The sequence below is a fragment of the Haliotis cracherodii genome, unplaced genomic scaffold (genome assembly GCF_022045235.1).
Source record: "Haliotis cracherodii isolate W230 unplaced genomic scaffold, xgHalCrac1.p SCAF_3, whole genome shotgun sequence".
In the NCBI taxonomy this organism is placed as follows: domain Eukaryota; kingdom Metazoa; phylum Mollusca; class Gastropoda; order Lepetellida; family Haliotidae; genus Haliotis; species Haliotis cracherodii.
This window is the reverse complement of record NW_027266286.1, coordinates 37,424,449-37,445,338: the sequence shown is the minus strand read 5'-3', so window position 1 is coordinate 37,445,338 and position 20,890 is coordinate 37,424,449. Positions and strand designations below refer to the sequence as shown.

Sequence of the window (20,890 nt, the reverse complement as noted above, 5' to 3'; positions counted from 1 at the left end):
GCCATAATAATAAAATTGTTATCGCTACCGATCAACAAAAACCAGGTATAAATTCAGATATGAACGTCAAGTTAATAACGCAAACGATCATGGGCGAAAAGGGAATAGTCAAACCACAAACACCAACTATCGCGCAACCATCTAGTGATGCACAAGTGTCACCGCATTTTGCGGCTAAAAATCAACAACATATCGATGAAAAAACAGCGCTTGTAGTGGGTGGAGTCTCGGTTGGCTTACTCATGATTTGGTTAAATAGTTCTTAGCGAACTGATTTGGTTAAATAGTCTTTAGCGAATACGTACAACAACCCTGCAATTGCTACGATCAACCCCCACAAGTTTTGACTAAGCCAAGTGGTGGTCTTAGCTAATAAATTCAATAGCCAGGAAACAACACTCCCAATTATACCGGGAAGTGCAGCCGCGGCTTTCTCAGCTAGCTTTCCCAGTGCTGAACCTAATGCTTTTAAATGCTTTTTTATCCACTCTCTTATACCGTTTTTATCGTTAGGCGGTGATCCGCCTCCACCTGTGCCACCTGTTAATGAGAGAGTCAAAGTCGATATAATAAATCCCAACGCGGTTAAAATACTAGCAATTGTTATTCCCTGTTCTCTGAACAATGTTTTAATTTTATCGGCCAGTGTAGTATCATCGTTGAGGACTTGATCGATAGTTTCTCGAATACGACTGATTTGCGAACGAAGTGCCTTTCTATTACTGGAAGCTGCTTCGAGGCAGGCCAATCTTTCCTCTTCTAGGTTACGCAATCTTTCAGCAACGCGACGTCTACTGACGTTGTTTTCTCTTGAGCTATATGTTTGTCGATTTCGGATAGCTTGGCTGTATTATTGATGAGTTCTCCCCGCATAGTTTGCATTGCCTTGTCAAGACCTCGTAATTCCCTAATACTGAACTCTGAATGTGGTACCTGTAACGTTGAATTATCGTAGTAGGTATCTAAGATTTCTCCGAGTCCGTTCGAGGCCACCATCGAGGCTGTTTCCAAATCATCTGTATTAACGAGTTCTTTCCTCATAGTCTGAAGAGCCTTAGTAGTCTTCGCGGAAAGTTTTTCTCGTCCGTATTCTACAAAACCTAATTTATCACGAACAAACTCTCGGCTATGTCTGCCGGCTATAGTAGACAAGGCTAGGGGCTTACGAGTACTATAATGCATAAGATCAATATGCGGAGAGTCATGCAGTCGCAATGTTCCTTTACTATCTAGCATAAACTTTGAATATTCACGACCTATTGGGATAACATAATTTTTATCATCTTTTAATGCATCGTAATAATCATTGACAGTTGATTGTAAAATTTCATCGTTAAGATTCGTGCCACCAAAGTCAGTATCTTCGCTTGGGTTATCAAAGTCATCAAAGGTACTTAGATCTAAGTCATTAATATCAAAATCAGTCATTTTTATATTAAACATAGGGTACATGTTTTCAATATAACAATGTCTTCGCAATACGGACGCAAGTTAAACCCACAACGTAGACTTCGAGATCCATTAGGGGTCAAAGCAATTTGTCAGTCTGTAACTATAACTAATAACCCTAGTACCATCGATCAGAATCAAACGCTTCTGGTTTGCTTTCCTAATCTCGGCGCACACGATGTGTTAGTTCCGGGAACTGTCCGACTAGCATTTACGATTGTTTTGAATTCTACCGACGTTAACAGGGAGCCGGTTCAGAACTTAGGTCATGCTATCGTTAAGAAAATCGCTATTAAAATTAGCGGTAATGAGGTTTTGAGTATCGACGATAGCGATGTATACTATTGTTACATGGATCTCTGGAGAACGGATAAAGAGCGGGAAAACTTACAGTACCAAGGTATTTGTAATAAGAACACATTGAGACTGCGCGTGGCTGCTGAAAATGGTGATGGCACCATCGTAAAAGATCAGGCCGTTGCCGACGCATTAGGTAACAGATTCTATATTCCCCTAGACTTTGAATTACTAGATTCCCACATGCCCTTTTATCAAGCATCCCTAGGCGATAGGTTAGAATACGAACTCACTTTTAACGACTACGGTAGAGTAATCAGATCCGCTAATGTAGATGCTAGCTATTCCATTGACAATATCTTGCTCGAGTACGATATGATAACGGATCCCGAATTAGCCAGACAAATTTGTAACCAGTATTCGGGAAGTTTAGCCATTTTGTCAGTCGCGTGCTGCGACACCGAAAGATCACGAGGGACAAAAAAGATACGATGTGGAATATCAATCTAAACGTCCCCACGAGGTCCTTGAAGGGTATTTTACTGTTGTTCGAGGATCCCTCCGATGCGTTTAAAAGAAATACAGAGAAGTTCTACAATCCCAAGATTACGAAAGTAGAATTGACTATCCTAAATTCCTAATCAACTATATAGCCAAGGAATGCTAGCGTATCACCAGTGGGATGAGATTAAAAAACTTCCTTCTATAAAACGTTCTCCGGAAGTTAACGTGGTCGTGAAAGATCTGTCTCTCGGAAGTGTATCGATGGGTGAATACCTCACCTCGAAGTACGCGCTATGGCTCGACATGCGAACAACGGATGATGACCAATTACACGGCAGTGGGAGGAGAATAGAAAATGCTAGCGAGGGTGTCACCATACAGATAATGAAGCTCCAGGAATTGGCTGGTAAATTAAACATATATTTGAACGTGATTATGGATGCGCAACTTAATATACAGAATGGGAGATTCGTGCAAGCAATCTATTAATAATCTTTTACCTAAAGATCCGCACTGCGCTATCATATGCGGGCAAACGGGCTGCGGAAAAACAGCTTTTATTCTAGATATTTTACAAAGTCATTATCGGGACGTTTCGATCATATTATTATTCTGTGCCCGACTATAAGCGTTAATAAAACATACTTATCGAGAGATTGGGTAATGAATGACGACGGGGTACACAGAGTCGATCCGGGCGATCGTTTACAAGACTGTCTCCGAGTATGTCACGAAAAATACAAAGGAGAATCAACCCTTTTTGTAATAGACGACTGCAGCGCTAGTAAAGAACTCACCAAAAAGAAAGATATGCTTTCGTATTTAGCATTCTCCGGAAGGCATACTCAACATAGCGTTTGGGTACTTACTCAAAAATACAACTCTGTCCTGAAAGATCTGAGAGAGCAGACCAAATGGGTAGCGCTGTTTCATTGCAAAGGCCGAGATTCATTCGAGGAATGTTTACGTGAAAATGACGTCATTTATACCAAGGGTGAACGAGATAAAGTCAGAAAAGTGTTAGCGGCAACGAAGCACTGTAAACTCGTATTAAAAACCGATCAACCAGCTGCTTATGCAATTGTTTAGCAAAATGTAGCAAAATTATAGCAAAAAGATAGCTAATATAGCAAAATTATAGCAAAATGTAGCAAAAATGTAGCAAATTGAACATTAGCGGTTAATATGACATAAAATGTGGTTCGAAATCATCATTCTTTCGCAACAGTTCATTATTACGGGATGTATTGGATACGTCATATTATATTATGTTAGACTTAAATATCTCCTTAGGTATTACATTATGGAATGCGACGAACTCATCGAACAAATGCTCAAAGAATCTGATGCAGATAAATCTTTAGATAAACATAGAGAAAGACTCGCCGCTTTGGTAGCCGGTGGAAAATGTTCCCAATATTTGGGAGAAAACTACACATCGAAAAAATTGATAACATGACCGACGAAGAGATTAAAAAACTGTACGCGCGTTACGAGTCTAGACTGGGAGCTACCATGACTAAAACTATAGGGTCGTCTATATTACAACTATACACAGTCGTAGCTAGTACGTTTCTCCCCATCCCGGCAGAACATCGCATGTATTTATGCGAATCTCTAGAGAAAGACCCATTCATCGAACACGCTATAAGCTCAGTGAGCTGTGAGTTTTATCATAGATTCGGAATGTTCTTAGCTCCGTTCACCACAGCTTTCATAACGGCTAGGTATTGTCAATTTAAACATACGTGCCCACTTAATAATATAAATGGAGACACAACAGATTGCGGAAACACAACAGGTGACACCACAACAGATTGCGCAACCACAACAGATTGCGGAAACGGAACCACATGTGAATGAGGATGCACCACAAGTGAATGAGAAAATACTAAAACCCAGAGTTACTAAGAACCCCCAAAAAATAGCTGCAGGAAGAAAGGGAGGGCTGGCGCGCAAAGCAAAATTAATAAATAATTCAAATCCGATTAAAACATGGGCACTAGTAGGAGTTGCTGGTTGGCAGCTGTATGGTTCTTTTATAAGACCGGAGAAGAGAAAACATCATCCTCGCCGCAACAACAAGTTCAATTAGAGGTTAGTCCTCATATAATGCTATAAGAAGCATGACTACTCCAGTTACAGATGGTAAAATGTTGGTAAACGCGACGTATCATTCAGCGGTGGTCACCGGCTTGGCCATTGGCTATGCCCGTATGGCTAAAATGATTACTAAAGCCACACCTCCCAAGCTAGATTTTAATGGATTTGATATAGGTATGATGGTTCTGGATATTGGATTAGCAATGGCAACGAAGGATATGCTCATCAAACAAGGACTTATCCCGGAAGACATAATGAAGTAATTAAACATTTGAATATTTTATATTCATATACTATGGCATCAATTGCGAAGATGGTCGGTGGAGCTGTTGTTAATGCTCTAGCTTTTTCGGGGAGTAATTATTTATTTTCCAGTATGAGGGAATCAAACGCTAAAGAAGTTGAAGAGGAGCGTAAACGACATAATAAAGCATTAGAACAATACCAAGCAGCTCAGTTACAATATACGCAGCAGAGAATGAAGAGATTAGACTTTATTCATGAACAACTGATTAAGGAAGGACATTCAATTCAAACGTTTAAGGATGTCGAATCTGCCATGCACGAATACTTCCTCGTTTATGGGAAAAAACTCGACCCAATACCTAGACCAACAATGAGTCGGTTTTATACACCGTCAGAGGCTCAGAAAGACCGAGAGGTCGCATTTGTTATTATGGGGTTATCTGCTCTATTGATTTTCAGCTATACAATAGTGTAGATGTGATTTGCATTTAGACAAATGATATGATAGATGTATATACCATGAATAACTGCAAGTTTACACTCATGGGGAAGACGACTCTATGTAACCGCCGCTGTGTTGAAATTTACTGCGGTATACACAATTATTACATCAAGCGTGGACACATAAACTATACGTGTTCTGAATGCGGGATAGGGGTCAAAGGTCGTTATTGTTTATGTAAGAAACACGGTGCTGATAGGGTCAGGAATCAGATTATTTATGCTAGGAAGAGAGATCACATCAATGAGAGGAATAGGTTGGGGAGAATACGTATTTAGATATATGAAAACAACCAATTAGACATTTGTTTCATTTTGCATATACCATTCAACCACTATGGTTTTTGTCAGAGAGTTGAAGGCTATGGCAAAGCAACGTGGTCTATGTGGATATTCTCGTATGAGAAAAGCTGAATTGATTACCTTACTCGGTTTGGAAGACAACAAACCCCAGACTGTTAGAGAACTCAAAGTTCGAGCGAGAAACAGTGGGCTGAGAGGTTATTCTCGAATGAAAAGAGCTGAATTGATCGCTTTACTAGATAATAATAATGATGATAATGATGATAATGATGATGATAATGATAATGTTAATCAACAACAACAAGAATTAATATTTGTACCCACATCCGCCGGCGTTGGTAAATATCTAAGAGGTTGGAAGATGGATATTAATTCCAACATGGATGTTAACGATATTAAGCCCATCATATCGAGTAAAATTAACGAGGAATTAGATGATTTACAAAGTATAAAATACCAGCTGACGATTAAAATGTCATTGAGTAAAAGTAACGCAGACGATAGCGTCGAATATACCGAACCATATTTCCGTAGCAATCAAGAAGTTATAACCGAATCCGATACTATAAACGCATCATTAGATACATCAATTCAGAGGATACAGGAAACTTTAGAACGCTGGACTAATAGAGGTTCGGGTTGGGGTGGGGATTAAATCGATAGTTTATATTTAGATATAGCAATTTACATGCCCTTCAAAGGTGGATCTTATATAGATTTACCCCCGTATTATAAGAAGAAAAAAGCCATAATTAACGTAAAAAATAAATCCGATGATTGTTTAAGAATGATGATAAGATCTGCATTGTTCCCCGTAGACAAGCATCCGGATAGACCTTCTAGCTATCCCCAAAACGATGGACTCAACTTCGATGGTATAGACGAACCTACACCAATATCACAAATTGATAAGGTGGAAAAGCAAAATAATTTAGCTATAAATGTTTTCGGACATTCTAAAGGAATTGTTGTACACAGGATAAGCTCCGCTCCGGAACATATTCCCAGAATCAATTCATTTCTGATCGAAAAAGATGGAAAATATCATTATACGTGGATAAAGAGTTTAAACAGGCTATTATACGATCAAACAAAACATGCTAGAAAGAAATATTTCTGCGAAAGATGCCTGCATGGGTACAGCAGACAAGATCTATTAGAAGCGCATAAAGAAGACTGTAGAGGTGTTGGACAGACCGCTATCAGGATTGATATGCCTAAAGAGGGAAAATATATATTAAAATTTGAACATTATTGTAATCAAATGCCAGTACCATACGTAACTTACGCCGACTTCGAAGCGCTTATCATGTTATCAAGCCCATAGAAAATACCAACCATAGTAGTTTTACGTACAAAACTCAAGAACATATTCCTTGTGGGTTTGGATATATAGTTGTAAGGTATGATGGGAAAACAAACACTCCCATGATTTACAGAGGTCCCGATGCAGCGGGAAAGTTCCTAGAATATCTACAAAACGAAGAGAGAATAATCAGGGAAAATTTATCGTGTAAGAAACCCATGCGTATGACGATAGATGATTGGAGGGCCCACAAGAAGTCAACGAGTTATCATGTTTGTAATAAACCTCTGGATGGGGATTCCGTAAGAGATCATTGTCACGTCACGGGTAATTATCGGGGAGCCGCGCATAACGAGTGTAACTTGAAACTAAAAATGAATGCTCAAACAATACCCATCCCCGTTGTGTTTCACAACCTTAGAGGATATGATTCACATCTCATTATGCAAGCTATCTCAAAGACCGACGGCGGTTTAACGTGCATTCCTAACAATATGGAAAAATACATTTCGTTCTCGTTGACTAAACCTATACATTATAGGGACAAGGATGGGAAATCTAGAATAAAGCAAAGTAATGGGCTTAGATTCATAGACTCCGTACAGTTTCTGTTATCTTCCCTGGACAATTTAGCTAAAGCGAACAATCCCGATGACTTCGCGATAACAAATCAATATACCGATAAGATAACTCGTCATTTGTTGCTGAGAAAAGGCGTATATCCTTACGAATATATGGATGATTGGTCTAGATTCGAAGAAACTGAATTACCACCCCTCGAATCATTCTATAGTAACTTAACGGAATCTAGAATAAGAGATGCCGATTATGAACACGCTCTTACGGTCTGGGATAAATTAGGTTGTAAGAATTTAGGTGATTATCACGATCTGTACTTAAAAACCGATGTACTGTTACTCGCTGATATATTCGAGATATTTAGAAAGACGTGTTTAAAACAATACGGCTTGGACCCGGAATGGTACTATTCCAGTCCCGGACTATCGTGGGATGCATTGTTGAAGAAGACCGGCGTAGAACTAAAACTACTCACAGATTACGATATGCACTTGTTTATTGAGAAAGGATTAAGAGGGAGTATATCGATGGCAGCGAAAAGGTATTCCAAGGCTAATAATAAATTAGTGGAAGGATATGATCCGAGTAAACCCGACACACATATATTATATCCCGATGCTAACAATTTGTACGGATGGGCTATGAGTCAACCTTTACCCACGGGTGGTTTTGAGTGGGTCAATGTGAATGATATCAATAATAATGATGAGAATAAAGGGTACATACTAGAAGTTGACTTGGAATATCCAAGTTCGTTACATAAAGACCATAACAGTTATCCGCTAGCTCCCGAAAGATTAATGGTTAATAAAGACTGGATGTCGGAATATCAATGCTCCTTGATGGGTAGTAGTAGGTTAGCTAACGTAGAAAAACTCGTACCAAATTTGATGGATAAGACAAAATATATAGTTCACTACAGAAATCTCCAGTTGTATCTATCGTTAGGTATGAAACTTAAGAAAATACACAGAGTTCTTAAGTTTGATCAAAGCCCTTGGATGGAGCCCTATATAAGGCTGAACACAGATTTAAGAAAGATAGCCACCAGCGATTTCGAAAAGAATCTGTAGAAGCTCATGAATAACTCGGTATTCGGTAAAACTATGGAGAATCTAAGGAAGCGTGTTGATGTTAAATTAGTCAGATCTAATGAGGAAGAAAGACTCAGGAAACTCATAGCCAGTCCGGCTTTTAACAGAAGCAAGATATTCGATAACGACTTAGCCGCGTTGCATATGCAGAAAAGTAATATAAAATTCAACAGACCGGTGTACGTCGGTATGAGTATTCTCGACTTGTCAAAACACTTAATGTATGACTTTTATTACAACGAACTTAAGAAGCAATACGGCGATAGATGCGAGGTGTTATATACCGACACAGATTCTTTGTTGATGGAAATACAAACCGAGGATGTGTATAAAGATATGGCAGAAAAAATAGATATGTATGACGCGAGCGATTACCATAAGATAATCCACTGCACAGCGTTGTAAATAAAAAGGTGTTAGGTAAGATGAAGGATGAATGTGCTTGGACTCCTATAGCGGAGTATGTAGGATTAAGACCTAAGATGTATTCTATAAAGAAGTCCGATAATGGGGAGATAAGAAAAGGTAAGGGTGTTAAGAAGTATGTTGTAAAAAAGCATATCAAACACGAACAGTATAAAGAAGCATTATTCAACGGTAGAACGTTCAAACACGAGATGAACTCTTTAAGAAGTTACGATCATAGGATATATGGATTAAGAATGAACAAGACATCATTATCCCCCTTAGATACAAAGAGATGGATTGATAATGATGGTGTAACTACCTATGCTTATGGTTATGGTGGTAATACCGTACCGTCGGGAACTATGAACAACTCTTCTCGTACAAATGCCCTACCCGGTCCATCTTGAAGATAATAAAGAATAGGCTCTCCTTCTTTCGTAACCAATCGACTAATGTTATACGTCTTAAGGGACCATATGGGATCGGTTGCGCGACGTAGGCCTCCTTCGAGTTCACCGGGCTGGTACAAATATCTTACCCTTACTCTATCCGGAAGTTTTTGTTCTTTGCCTCTCCTCGGTGCTGAAGATTCGGAAGTCACGGATTTCATTTTAATAGCATCGGATGGTTTCTTCCCTATTAATCTCGTTACTTCATTATTCAGCGCTGATACAACGGCTGGTAATCGTGTCACCCATTCGGTTGATCTCAATCGCTCGGATTTCATTTCGATCCCATACTGATAGCCAAACAAACGTTCCGCTAGAGTCCGGTTAAATCTTTCAACAATGGCTTGACTACGGTGGACCTCTCTTTCACCACGGACGATTTTGACGTTGTGCTTTGTTAACAGTTTAGTTATTGATCCCATAAACTCGCGACCGGGATCTACTTGAAATAGCTTAGGCCATTTTAGTGGTCCCCGTTTATATATGCGGCTCAGTGCATTAGCTACTTCTGTTGAATCTTTCGAGGTTAATGGCTCAGCCTCTTTGTATCGACTAGCCACATCCACTACTGTTAAAGCATATTTATACGTTTTGCGTTTTACCTTATCGTGAGGAGGAAACAAGAGGTCAGCCTGATGAACTTCATTCGTCGTAGAAATATCAAACTTCTTCCTCGGTATATAACGCGGTGCCGGTAAATATATTTGCCACAACGCTTGTTTCTTTAACCAATCCTTGGCCACATCTTTAGATACCTTAGCCGCGGTGGCTAATTTTTTATTGCTCCTACACCTTTCCAATATCCTCGTATTATATTTCAAATGCCATCTATTAGCATAGGTGTATATATTATTCAGTAGACATTGCAGTCCGTCAGGGTAGCTGCTCAACAGCGTAGTATCGTCTGCTAATAGGATGCCGGGTGTATTATCCCATGGAAGACACAACCCACGCCCTGAATCATCAAGTGAATACAACAAGTCGTTAATATATAGAGTAAAAAGCCATGCTGATAAAACGCGACCTTGACCAACACCTTGCTTAACATGAAACACATTTGAGGTAAAACCTCCAATGCTTACACATGACTGCATTGAGGTATATATTGTGCGTAAAAGTCGCCATTATTTTCCATTAATACCAAAGTTATAGTTTGAAAAAAATACCATTAAGCCAGACTCTGTCAAAAGCTTTCTCATTGTCGAGAAAAGCGCAATAAACTGGAGACTGTCTTTCATTATAATAAGCTATGCTTTCCATTAATGTAAACAGGGCAGTTTCTGCCCCAGCCCCTCTCCTAAATCCAAATTGAAAGCGGTGGGGGAAGCCTTTAGATTTGTTAGGTAGGTAAAAGATAGGTAAAATCTTTCCAACGTTAAACATTTTAGGTACATATTCATGAGAAACAATTTTATTACAGAATATAACAAGGTGATGGAAAATAGATCTACCAGAGTATATGATATTTTCATTAACTATGCCATCGGGACCAGGCGATTTTCCACTTTTTAGACGTTTTATAGTTGTCAATAACTCATCAGATGTGAAAGGACAAATCAACGTGGAACTAACGTCACTGTTCCCTTGGTCATTATACGAATCATTTTCAATCTGTTCCATGCGAATATTCACATAATCAGTAAAAGCTGAGTCAAAATTGTTATCATGATTTGGCATTGATAAATTCTTGAAATATTTGGAAAACAGATTACAAATTCCTTCCTGTGTATTACAGGACTCTTCATTATATACAAGCGTCTGGGTTTGTTCCTTCTTTCTTTTATATTTCTTGGTTACTCTAAAGTACTCTGTTATATCAACCTCAGCTTCTTCATATATTTCCTGAAACTTTTCGTCTTTCAGCTGTTGTTTGGAACGGCGATGCTGCTTCCTAAAGATACCTTTTGCTCTTTTATACTCAGTGTAATTTGCATCCTCTTTATCATGAGATTTACCATTAGAGATCCATTCACTACGGCATTGTCGCATTGTATGAAGCAACGTATTTAAATTATCTTTTTTCCAGTATGGTTTTAGATGAGATTGGAATTTTGAAGATGGTATACTTAGTTTAGCTGCAGCATGTAACGATTGTAGGATATAGTCGTGATAACTTTCAATGTATTCATGAGGAGATGCGTACTTAGCATCGCCAAACTTGTAGGTTACTTTATTATGACGCCGGCGTGTTTTGCAGAATACAAGTGAATTACTCTTGGAGGCATTATAGGTGAAGTCTCCATTTGTTGGCATATAAACAAACTGAATCAAGAGAAGACTGTAAGCCCAGTGGGGTTGTAGACAAGAGCGTTCCGCATCGGCCAATAACACACAGGGTATGTAGATGTCATAAACAGAGAGGCCATCGTTTGCTTTCCTTAGTTCACATATAAGGTCATTTATGAAAACGAGAAAGAACCATGCTGACAAAACTCAACCTTGCCCAACACCTTGTTTAATGGGAAACTCATCAGATCTTTCTCCATTGTAGGATATAAAAGCACAGCTGTCTGTATAGCAATGGAAAAGTAAGTTCCATAATTTACCCTTCACACCAAGGTCATGTAATTTAACAAATAGACCGTCATGACAAATACGATCAAAAGCTTTTTCAATATATAAAAATGCAGCAAACACTTGTGATTCTCTTTCTAGGTAAAAATTAACACATTCTAAAACGGTGAATACAGACATGATTGCTCCATGTTCCTTTCTGAAACCAAATTGTAAAGCATCCGGGAATGATTGGAGATTAATGGGTGTATATTTTTCTATTCTACTTAAAATGATTTTCTCTAGAAGTTGAGATAGACACGATGTAAGAGTTATGCCCCTGTAGTTACGTGGATCATGTTTGACGTTTTTGCCTTTATAAATAGGTATTATCATACCTTTTCTGAAGGCACATGGATAATACTAGGATGCAAGTATTTTATTGAATAGGTGTTTGAGGGTTACTACAAGCATCTCTCCTCCAAATATCAGGTGTTTATTTGTGATACCATCAGGTCCTGGAGATTTGTTTCTTTTAAGGTTGTGTATATGTGATCTGATTTCTGGGACTGGGATTTCTGTATACAGGATATCATCTTGTGGATCATGATTATGACTATTTTGTTCCATGATATAATGAAGTTTTGATACAATGGCGAGTTTAAAGTTTTCTTCAAAATCATCAGACTGGTGAGGTGTTGCCAAGTCTGAATAATAGTCACCCCACAGTTTACATATATCCGCTGAAGAAACAGTACTACGTCCATTGTAAACTAATTTATCAATAACTGGACTCTTGCATCTCAACTTACAAACATGTTTATAGAATGTATTAATATCAGCTTCACATGTCTTTTCTAGTTCTGTACTTATTTCTTTGCACTGTTTACGTTTTGATTTTCGGTGTAAACGTCATAATTCCCTTTTTGCACTTTTATAGGATTTGTATAATCTAGAGTTTTCTCCCCTTGGTCTATTATCCGCTATCCATTCTCGTCTGGCCACCCTCATTTCATAGTGGGACTGATTTAACCCATCATTTTTCCAATAGGGCACCAAATCCCTATCTCAAAGATTAACCATAATGTTTAACATCACCCAAGGACTTTCTTTATATTAACAGAAAGTATTTGAGACAAGTGAAATTAATACTATATGTGGATTCTCAAAAACTCAAAGGATTTGCTTGACTTTTTACAATCTCAGAAAAGAACCAAGTTTAATTCATTCCAAACCTTTGATTTTTCAACTTGTACACCACTATCATACGGAAGCACTTCATTCCTTAATCCATGAGGCTTTTCTTACAAAACGAAGTGACTATAGATATACAGTTACATATCTATCTTCAGAGGTTCAAGACAACTGTCAACAATGAAAGCAAATGCCATCTCAATTTTATGGAGAAAACAATATCTGAAAATAACTGAAATGCTGGACTTCCTCATTTGTAACATTAATGTAAAATTTGAGGATAAGACATTTAGGCAAGAAGTAGGCATCCTCATGGGCATCCAATTGTGCTCCTTGCTGGCCTGTTTCTTTATGAATATGAAGAAGTTCTGCTCCTGATATTATCAAAGTCAAAACAAGGTGTTTGACATCTTAAACTAAAGGGACACTAATCTCTGGCTCGCTAGGGCTCACTAGTTGCCCTGAGTATATTTGCTCGCTAAGGCAACTGAGCGTGACAAGAGACTGGACTACCGTCTGTAAGGACAGCTAAATAAACTTGGTGGTAATACCTGTTTTACGCATTTTCGAACACTGGTTACCCATTATCTATGAAGATTTAATTAATTTCTTCAGCCTAAACAAACAGACAAAAAGAACGGAAGATCATTGGATGTGGTTGTTTGGAAATATCCCTGACGGTTATAGTCACTGCAGTGAAAGCATTTTCGGATTTCAGATTGCGTGGACCATAGGCTTGACCACCTATGTGAAACACCTGAAACAAACTTAGTGATCAGTTGAGAATTGAACACATGTCATAATATCCCAAAACGATATATATATTTTAAAATATTTGATTGTTACAGAGACAGATCACATCAAATAAGTTTCTTTGTACAGCTGCAGATGTGTGGGATATTGTTCCTTTGTGTGGATATTCACAGATACATTCCTCGAACAAGGAAGCTGCCTAAAATTATACATATAACTTTGTAGGTTGTAATTATGATATTTGCATTTTGTTTTCATTCATTTGCTGTAGTATTGAAAAGAATCATTCTTGTTCCTCTACATCTTGATTGAGAAGTTCTACGATGCGTGATGGTCATTGTTTTCACAAGTCTTTTCCTTTGTAAGCGTGTATATGTTTCAGTCAACATGTAAAATGTGATTCACTCAGGCAATTTATAAAATGATTTCAGTCATTTTATAACATCACAATAGATTATTTATGCTAGGATTAACTGCTAAACAATATAGAAATGTACTTTTAATCCTAACATTTTCAGTCTCTTGGTGATGATATTTAACATGAAATTGTTTGGAATTTGTTATCATAATAAATACAGATGGACATATTTTTCAGTCAATTTGTAAAATAACTGAATATTTAGGCACTTAATACATTTCTTTAGAGAAAATTTTGCACATTTTGACTGTAGAAATATAAACACGATAAAATGAGCCATGCTCAGGTGAAATATTTACTTTGTGTTGCAAGTCAAAATAGTGTAAACGAAAATCGCACAGTTACCATGCAACTGACTTATCAAAAATTTGTCACCATTACTGATGCTACCAACACAGATACCTACATTTCCTTTTTATTTCCAAAACTGTATTTCATTTTGTTGATCAACGTGACCATACCCCCTTATACTATCAATAAAAGGGATAAATGCGCTTACCAATGGCACAGCACAGGTCACGAACTAGTCTAGATTTCTGCTATATCATCCGGATACTCCAGGGCAAAAAACAATAAGAAAGGCAACAACCAGTTCCGGGGGAATCGCTTTAGATCAGAGCCCCTTTAACAAACGCAATAACCAGTCCCGGTGAATTGCTGTTGATAAGTGCCCCTTTAATTCACAAAAAGGGACGGTTTTTTCGGGACCACATAAGATCCCGTGGCACAATAACTACGACTGTCGCAAGTCTATGTTAAGGTATGGGGGTTACGATCACCGTAGCGCTAAGATCGCTTTGTACAACGGCACCCATAGATATATATATATGGTCCAGCGGCACTAAGAGTTTTGCACAAAATGGCGTAGCGGAGCATTCTGTCACTGTCAGAGATGGATGCAACGAAGAACTAACATAGAGGGCAAAGTTGACACAGTTCTTCAAGCGACTAACGGAGTTTGAGAGCATAGACAGACGAGTGTATGCATGACACACTAGTAAAGAATTGCCTACCTACCTAGACATTGTGCTTGTCTGCGTAGATTTACCAAGTATATAGAAGCAAGCCAGAAAGTCAGGCAGCAGCTCGGTCAACTGCCACGGGGCGTAACTCTTGAAAACTTGTAAGATGACACCGCAACGTTTGGATCATGTTGACGCCAAGATATAGAAAGGACAATAGTAACCAGATGTTATGCCTCACCAGCAAGCACAAGAAAAATGGATATTCGCGTTCAGGTACCTCAAAGGTTTACTTGATAAACTATTAAAGAAATCGTGGAATGTCAAACTTAAATTGGCACAAGGACCAATTAAAAGAGCTCTCAAACATTATGAAGAAATATTAAATGGTGATATGTGATGACAGTAATTTCTCTGAGGTAGATCTACTATCCTCTAGGAGAAAGTCGCCCCATGCGAAAAAGTCCCCAGATAATTTGGAGAAAGTCCCAAAATATTAATAGAAATTGCAAACACATTTGGAGATAATGGACCCAAGAGGGACCACCCGATTCTTTCATGTTACTATATTAATTGCATTTAACCTTAGTAATATGAAAGAACTTTGTTCGAGTAGTCTACCACTTACTTGGCCAAGGGATAATGCCCATCGTGTATGCATGCACATGTCTGTTAAACTGGGGATTCAAACACTGTTTTGGACCGGCGGATGCTTATAACACATAGATAACGATTTGCGACTAAAGAATGCAAAAGAGAATAATTAAATTTTCGTTGTGTTCATGGAAATTCCTGCATTCTGATTACGTGGATTCATACCTTAATGAACCGAAAATAATAAACAGTCAATCCTTAAAGGATTATTAATTAAAAAGGCTACGAACAGAGCATTTTTCTTACAGAATACCTTTCAAACATGAATTTATACCAAATCTGCATGGTCGATTTTTGAAAATAATTCGTAATTACATGTGTACATATCTGGAGACAAATCAAGGTTGGCGAAAGAAACGACATTGTATACTTTTGATTGGACAAAACCCTGCTGACATAATCCTGTTAATCATAGCCATCATGTCCAGTTGGTCCAGGGAAATTATCGCAATGGAATGGACATGTAATAGCCTGAATAGTGGAATATATCTAGTGGAGGATATCTAATATATCGTAATAAGTAACATCGAGAGATTATCTCCATAGGTCTGACCTGGTTTATCCTAGTTGATTTATGTTATATATGATTTTGATATTTGTTTTATTTACAGTGGCAGTTCCCAAGGCAAAAATACATCTTCGCACAAGACGGATTCAGACATTACCTGTCTGAAGAATCACAAGAATCCACATGGACATAGAGGAAGATAAGGCTGAGGAAACAATCACATCTGATCCAGATTACTTCCCAAACAACAATCTGTCAGGTAATTCAAATATGTCACAACATGGATGTGTACAGATAGACAGTTAATGTTCAGTTTGACACATAATATTGTAAAACGTGAAATTAATGCGAGCGTGAATCAAATGCGAAAAATGTGAGTGGTCTTTGCCCGCATTATTAAACATCGCATTCATATCAACAATAAGACATTTTGGATAGCAGAAATACCAACTTAGACATACGTTGAAAACAAACAACTATGTATTCCACATCAATGTTTATTGAAAAGCACTTGTAACAAATATATAAACAATGTCATTCAAACACTAACTACATCCTGTGAATTGTCACTGCTGGGGTCAAGACAAGAGTTCTACTCACTCATGTCATCACTGATCACACCTGCAAGTCCAGACAGACGCCACCCAACATGGTGTCTTTGCTCTTTGCGACTGCATCCCACCCCACCTCCGCCCCCGACAGCTGCACTGGAACTCGCTCCTCTCGAATCCAGAGGGGAGGAGCCCTTTCGCACGCCGGTAGGGACTGGCCACGGGAGGAAAAAGAGAAAGAGGAAATGTATCTTCTCCCCTGACCCTCCCCCCCCCCCTCCCATCACCTCCAACCTGCAAGACCACGGAAACGCAGACCGCCACAACACCAGTCCCCTCCCTCAACACCAGCCAAGTCCAAACCGACCCGGTTCCGGAACAAGATGTTGAGGTATACCTCATCCTGGAGCAGCACAAGGTCCACCCTAACCCCTGCTACCAGAATGAGAGCGGCAAGATTTACCCCAGCAACCGCCCACGCCCACCCTTGGTGCTGGTGCAGTACTGTGGTGAAGAAAGGTTTGAGCACGAGATCCACAGCTACAAGGATCTCTCAGAGTTCCTGGTCGACTGTGATCTCCCAGTCAGCCCGCTCTTCATCAATAAACGGCGCCGCCCGCCTCACCACCGCACTGTTCCGAGCTCTTCCTCCAGGAGAGCTCGACCTAGCCAGGAAGCTCCTGGCTGGGTAGAAGCAGTAACTTCCTTCGTCACACCAGCTCGCCAGCCGACACCGTGCCATCCCACGCTTGACACCCCCCCCAAGCCCAACTTTTCCACATTATTATTATTCTTTTACAACCCCCACCCCACCCAGCCAAATCTTATATTAAAAGTTAAAGTACATTAGTATTTATATGTTTCACTTCATATGTCTTCACTTCAGATGACGAACAAGAGGATCACTGCCACACTGCCAGCCTCAATGAAAACCCCTATCCAGTTGATGAGAAGTACTTCTTTGTTGCGGAGTCATCACTATACAGTTTGCTAAAGAACTGCAAGATATGCGACAGTATGTATGTTTCTGTTAACATTCACAAGCTTGTTGGAACCATGGTTCAAGTTGAAATAGTCTGTGGTCGGCGATGGTGGTCAAGTCAACGTCAAGATGGACAGATGCCATTAGGTAACCTCATGCTGGCCTCTGGTATTACGCTGTCAGGCAGCAGTGCAGCTAAGGTGATCCACCTGTTCCAGTGCTTGAAAATGCCTGTTTCACCAGCCAGACTTACAGCAGTTTGCAAAGCTGCTATGTTGTGCCTTCAATTCATGACATGTGGCCCAAATACCAAGACATACTACTTGAGCACTTGGCAAGAAAAGCTGTGGTTGTTGGTGGAGATGCAAGGTGTGACTCACCTGGTCACTCTGCTAAATATGGATCCTACACCCTGAACAAAAACTCATACTGGATATTCAATTGGTACAGGTAACCGCAATATATTGTTTTTTTAATTGTAGTCATTTTGTTGATTAGGTCAATGAGCCTTAAATATTAGCTTCTATCTCTTTAAATTACTCGTTTGAACTTATCCCATTTATAAGTGAAGCTCAAGTAAGGAAATTAACTGAAGAAGTTTGAAGGAATTTACTTGCCATTGACAGTTAAAAATAAATTTAACCTAGGAGTCTTTTATTTGCAAGTTTGATGACAAGTTTTTCAATATTGTTGCTACACTTACCATGTCTATTTTTATGTCAGAGCAATGAGGTAAAGAGTTCTTGCAACATGGAACTGGCTGGTCTGAAGAGGGCAATTTCACTGCTAGAAGGGCAAGGCTGCCACATCGCAGAACTGGTCATCGATCGCCATGTAGTAGTATAGGTAATAGGGGTTCTGGACCACTTCCACTGGAGCCAGATTTATATACCTATACTGCTACTACAGGGGGAATTTTATATGCAAAAATGATGATGCGATTCAACGATCGTCATAAGATTCAGCTAAATTGACTCTAGCTCACCACCACCTGGAGTCAATCATTGATACCATTAGTACAAAAACGATAGTCATGAGACTAAACTAAATTGTAATGAAAATATTATCTATTATTTTTACTAATACGTATGCCATTATTTTTGAACAAAGTGATATTCAACATTTTTACTAAGTTCTTCGTTCATATTACTAGGAGACCAGACTATATACTCTTCTTGGTAATTGGAAAGAAACAATTGATGACCATATTTGGTTGGTTTGACATCACTGATATATTATATACCTTGTGGTAATTCTCTCCATTTGATAATTTTGTCCCTGGGCATAAATGTTTCGATAGCTTTTTCGAGTTCTTCCTTTGTTGGTTTGTAATTCTCCATTATTATATACTTACGTAAGCATTCTTCTAAATGTGATCTAATGAAAGGAAGCAATCTATTTTTAATCTCCAACCAGTTCTTTGGTTTTGGCACGGAATAATTGACGCGCTTGTTGTCTTCCCTGTTCTATGAACTTTTTTTTCACATCTTCGCTATTACCACTGGTCTTACGAGAATTTGATCAAATCTCCTGCTTCATTGCGTTGTATTTGGTGAGTTCTGACAACACTAAACGAAACTCCTCGGATATCTTACAATCAGCCATTGCTGTCGAAATATGATCCTCAATGCTGTTCAACCTTGCTTCGGCGAGTATCCGAATACTATCGTGTTTTAATGCTTTCTTTTGCAACCTAGGAGAAATGAATTTTATCGCTATTCCTGCCAGTCCCGAGACTCCAGCCGCTATTTCCATGCCAAGTACGATAGGCGCGGTGATTATAGTTGATAATAAACCAACACCGGCTACACAGAGTCCCATGCCAGCTGTTACAAGTGCAGTGTCAACTCCGTCGAGAGCATTCACAGCTCTGCGATACTTTTTATACAATCCAAGTCTAAACTCCCTCTCCTTCTCTATTCGATGTTTTATGTCACCTATTTGATGTAATCTAAATCCATCAACAGTATCCATCTTTTCAAATGCCTCATCGAGCGCCAGATATAAACTCATAGTGTATATTACGGTCATACAATAGTCTTTAATTGGTCTTGCTTAAATGTTTTGAGAGTATACATCAACCTTATCAAATGAATATTATAGGCATGAATATCTTAGTAAAAGAAATACTACCACTTTTTATAATTTGGACCCCCTCAAGGGTTGCAACGGGTGATGCTCCAATATGAATAATACTACAACGTTGACGCTCGTGTTTCTTGAGCCATTTAATCGATAGGCCTGGTAATATTTCGAAGGCATTTTCCAGTGCATCTCCGAACAAGACTTCAATAATAAGCGTACAAACATTAGGTATTGCACTCAAGTTCTGTTTAGATATCATTGAATTCAGTAACCAAATTTAAACTAACATTTTTTACTGCCGGACGACTATATAACATATGACCTGGGTTTTCTGGCAGGGGAGAGACTAACACACATACGGTTGGGTAATGACGATATTCAGTAGCCACTCGATGTTTGCTTCGACCATAGTCCATTTATTATCATCGTTGTGAGTAAGATTGTACAAAGTGTTTTTAAGGAATCTACTAACGTCGACATTGCTTAAATCTCCTAGATTACCTGTGAATGTAACTTCTTTCCGCTTGTATACATTATCTTGTAAGTGTAAAGCGTATAACTTACCATCGGTACCGGGTTTACCGAATCCTTCTGTGTCTCCGAGATCGGAAAGCGCAACATAGTCTGATCGTTCCAGGGCCTGATGAATCAACTATTATTTATAATATGGAGTGTTACACTTAACTATCCTAAATGTACAGGTTGGTGTTTTACATCTAATACAGAAATTTTGAGGTCTGAAATAATACCACGGTTTAATTTTTTATATTGTAATGTTGAGAAAGATTCCGTTCTACCATGCTTGCCATATTAGGTGACTATGCTTGTCGTAAGAGGCGACTAACGTGGTCTTGTGGTCAGGCTAGCTGACTTTGTTAATGCATGTCATCGTATCCCAACTGCATGGATCGACGTCCATGATGTCAATCACTGAATTGTCTGGTCCAGACTCGATTATCTACTGACTGCCGTTATATACCTGGAATATTGCTGAGTGTGTCGTTAAACAGACAAACATAATTCATTATTCCAACATGTCTTTGTGATGTAA

General features: G+C 38.9%; 1 protein-coding gene across 4 annotated transcripts in view; it reads right to left on the bottom strand.

Moving 5' to 3' along the window:
• LOC139474319 (ankyrin repeat, PH and SEC7 domain containing protein secG-like) overlaps nt 1-20,890 on the bottom strand; it is a 129,267-nt gene that overhangs the window by 103,506 nt on the left and 4,871 nt on the right. Inside the window, exon 1 of one of the 4 annotated variants that reach the window (XM_071257288.1) lies at nt 15,115-15,175. The exons of 1 other annotated variant lie outside the window; for it this stretch is intronic. Coding sequence is in view for 1 of the 3 variants with exons in the window: in XM_071257284.1 (XP_071113385.1) it covers nt 15,115-15,122 (8 nt within the window). In the remaining 2 variants the exon portion in view is untranslated. Of the gene's footprint in view, nt 1-15,114; nt 15,176-20,890 lie in introns of those variants that run through there. 2 more of the 4 variants (XM_071257285.1, XM_071257284.1) reach the window with 2 other exon arrangements.